At 43.6% G+C, this 3,810-nt stretch overlaps 1 protein-coding gene across 1 annotated transcript in view; it reads right to left on the bottom strand.

Moving 5' to 3' along the window:
* Positions 1-2,250: 2,250 nt before the first annotated feature.
* Positions 2,251-3,810, bottom strand: part of PRIMA1 (proline rich membrane anchor 1) — a 31,248-nt gene continuing 29,688 nt past the window's right edge. The window contains exon 4 of the mRNA XM_018559405.1: positions 2,251-2,877. Within this exon, the coding sequence (XP_018414907.1) occupies positions 2,808-2,877 (70 nt within the window). The 3' untranslated portion in view covers positions 2,251-2,807. The remainder of the gene's footprint in view (positions 2,878-3,810) is intronic.

The following is a 3,810-nucleotide window of genomic DNA, read 5'->3' as shown; positions in this document are numbered from 1 at the left end:
ATCCTCAAATCATCTCTGAATTGGTGCTGACACTGTCCTTTCTTCTGGAGGGGGGCTACGTCTGTTCCCCATGGTCCCTGTGTGTGTTGTACAGTAGTCACCGCTCCAAGCTCACTCCCGGGATGGACTACAATCTCATGTTTAGTTTACTAAATTGTATTAAAATTGTAGTCCATCATGCGAGCGAGCTTGGAGTGTTGGCTACTTTACAACACACACAGGGACCATGGGGAACAAAAGTAGCCCCCCTCCAGAAGGAAGGACAGTGTCAGCACCAATTCAGAGATGATTTGAGGACCTACAGCCGAGTGATACACAAAAAAGATACATTGTTGCTAATAGTTAGGGTACCTGAATGTATTTTTAAGATGCAACTGCTACAAGTAAAGTCTCGGAAAACTTTCAGAAATTAAAAAGTATCCCTTTTGTATTCCAGGAGACCATTTCCTACATAAAACTGATGTCCTGGCCAATATTCCTATTGAAGGACTTGCAGGCAGCCTCTGATGAGTTTAGTGGTCTTTTAGGTTTACTGGTCCTTTAACCATTCATTTGAAGGGACCCTGTGTGGATGGCTGTTATGTGTCACATCTTCAGCTCTCATCCAGCACTGACTGATGCTAGTTCTGGGTCGCATCACAGTACGCAATGCTACACAGGTGTGCTCTGCCCTCCAACTCACACTTCCTCCAGTTGTCGGGCAATGGCAGCCTCCATGGATGGATGGAAGCCTTGGCTGTGACACAATACTCCCTCCACTATCAGCTTCTCTTTTACTTGGTGATGCAAAAACATCATCATTTGACCTCGGTTATCAATGTTTCTGCAGAAAGAACTGTTGCATTACATCAGCCACTCAGGATTCAAACATTTTCTAGGGAATTTTAGTATTGTTTCCTGTGGGTATCATGGTTTCCATCCCAGAAACTTTGATAAATGAGTCCCAGCATTGAGTTTTCCCAGGGCCTCTGTTAAGAAGCATTTGCAGCATTGTCCAGGGCCACGGAAAATCTTGTGCACTTCAGGTTGTCATTCTTCAGTCTATCATCACTCGCTGCATGTTGCCTCCAATGCTCTTTCTCCTTTGGGAGTGCGGTTGAGGGAAGTGATTTTGTCGAAACTGATTTAGCGATTGGCAATATTTTGTTCACATACATATTGCTGATACTTTGGATCACTGTGGCTCATTGTTTTCTTCCTTTTACCTGTTTGTCGTTACTTTCTTCATTGAGGCTAACGAGGGGGCAAATTATGGCTCAAGAACAGGCCCAGCATAGTTTAATAGAGGCTTCCACAAACCTTTTACCTTCTTCCTTGATCTCTACGAATGCCACCAATTTAAGACATTTTGCCAAAACTTTGGGAAAATGAAAACTCTAAATTTTGCTTTTTTCCCAATTGGGAGTAAGCTTTAATTTTGGTCTCAGTAGACTGCAGACAGATAGCCAAGGAACAGAATGAATTGATTTGTACGTCTCCACACACTATCCTGGAATAAGGATAGGTCTTTTTATTTTTGGGAAATGTGATGGAATGAGACATGTGAATTCTCTGCAGGGAATTTTTCAAAGCGGGAGCAGACAAAATCTGGAGCAGATGTGCATGGCAACCAATCAGCTTCTCTCTTTCATTTTCAAATCTTAACTGAACAAACTGAAGAGAGAAGCTGATTGGTTGCCATGCACATCTGCTCCAGATTTTGTCTGCTCCAGTTTTGATAAATCCCCCTCTTTCTGTTTTAAGAAGGCTTTTTGGTTCCTTTTGGGCTATATCACTATGTTAGGGTTCTACTTTCTACCAAGGGATAATCAATTCTCAAGGTATTGGGGTATGTGGTAAAAGCAAAGAAGGTATAAAGGGGAGAGAGCAAAGAGAGAGAAAGAGAATAGATAGTGAAAACAGAAGAGACATGAGAGCCTCACTGTGAGGTTCTGCAACATTTCACTGTACGGGGGTGACCTGACTCATTTAGAACCCTAACAACACCTCTGGCACAAGGTAAATTTGGTGTTCAGAGAATGGTCATCACTATGACCCTCACATTGTTTAGAGGTCTTATTGCCTCCCTGGAGGATGCATTCTTACTTTGTGGTGCACAAGATCCCATGTGGCCTAGGACACAGCCGCAAATGCCCTTTAGCATGGTCCCCAGTGATGTTTACTGTAATGGACATGCAGTAGAAAAAGAAAGCCTGGGGTATAATCTGTGAGCCGGGTAGACTTTTTTAATTTGACAGCCCTGTACTTTGGAAATAATTTATTCATCCTGTAGTTGTCTTCACGCTTCCATACTGGTCAGCCTAGAGGTATTGCATAGTAGTTATACCACAGCTGTGTTCTCTTTCATAAAGTATTAAGTGCATGCAATTCTGTTGGTATTCATCAACATTAAAGGCGCGGTCCCATAGAAAATAACATAGGGTTTGTATCTCGGGTACTAAAACTCTGCGCATGCGGGCGTTCCTGTCCACGTCCTTCGCTGATTTGCGGTTTACCACCTTCCTCCTGCCAGCGTCACAGTACTTTGCGGGCAGTCATTAATGGCCATAGGCTTTTACACTGGCCATTGTGAGCTCTCACTGGCCTTTCAACAAATACAGAGGGGATTCTCCTGCCCAACTGCACATGTATTCTTTCCGGAATGACGGGTGCATGACCAAGTCTCCAGCCAATGGCCCATGCCATCTACATGCCCAGCCATCTTTGGGCAGTGCTTGTCTTTTCCCCCCCCAAAGAAAAAGTTCAATGGCTGTGCTACCTCGGAGGGTGTGTGGGGGCTGCTCGACCATGACACTGGTATCTTGCATTTAGGCTGTTTCAAGGGTCATTGCATATTCAGCTCGTGTGGTGCCATTTTCTTCCTTGTGGAGTGGTTTCCTGCAAGAATTAAGAAGATAAACCTGTCAATTTTTATACAATGTAAAGTGTCATTAGATGTCCATTTTTGCAAAGAAATAAAAAATAAAACTCAATTTTGTATTTTCTGTACTTTAGCTGTTTAAGCTGTTTATGGGCAACACAGTGGCTTAATGGTTAGCATGTCTACCTTGCTGTAATAGGGTCCTCACTTAAAATCACTGCATGCCATCTGCATGGAGTTTTCATGTTCTCCCTGTGCTTGTGTGAATTTCCTAACACACTCCAAAGGCATGCTGGTAGGTCAATTAGCTCCTGACTATTTGGCGCTAATATGTGTGTGTATGCAAGTGAGATAGGGACCTTAGATTGCAAGGCCCTTAAGGGCAGGGACAGATGTGAATGTGCAGTATGTAAAGCACTGTGAAAATTGTCAGAGCTATATAAATGCCTGTAAAAAGAAAGGTTAGAAGTCACCAGTCCCCCTTCTAAGAGCGACATAAAATGACATCACAGTGCTTTAGCTGCCACTTAATTTATCACCTTGATAAGAAAAAGAGATAACAGGGAGGGAGAAATGTAAATGATAAGAGAAAAGAGAGAGAGACTGTGCCAGTGGTGTGACCGGGGGGCATTGTGGGGGTCCCTGGTGGATGAGGCCAATTTCCTGACATGGGGCCCCAAGTGCTGCTCATATTCTAGATTTACTTCTATAGAAGAGAAGAGGAAACTCCACATTCTACAAAGAGAAGAGGAGCCGAGAATGAAGATAGCTGCACATTATGTTGTAGCATGTTCCAGACTGAGAGGTCCATGAGAAATCGTGGACTTATATTTCCCCAGCCTGCACTCACCCCCCTATCACCCTTCACCCTTTATATAACCTCCCATTCCCTTTATATTATGCTTTACCTCTTATAAAGTCCAAGGACTCATTACCCCCTCCACCCGCCA

This window comes from Nanorana parkeri, unplaced genomic scaffold (genome assembly GCF_000935625.1).
Source record: "Nanorana parkeri isolate BGI_ZX_2015 unplaced genomic scaffold, ASM93562v1 scaffold392, whole genome shotgun sequence".
Taxonomy (NCBI): Eukaryota; Metazoa; Chordata; class Amphibia; order Anura; family Dicroglossidae; genus Nanorana; species Nanorana parkeri.
This window is presented reverse-complemented; position numbering and strand designations above follow the sequence as displayed.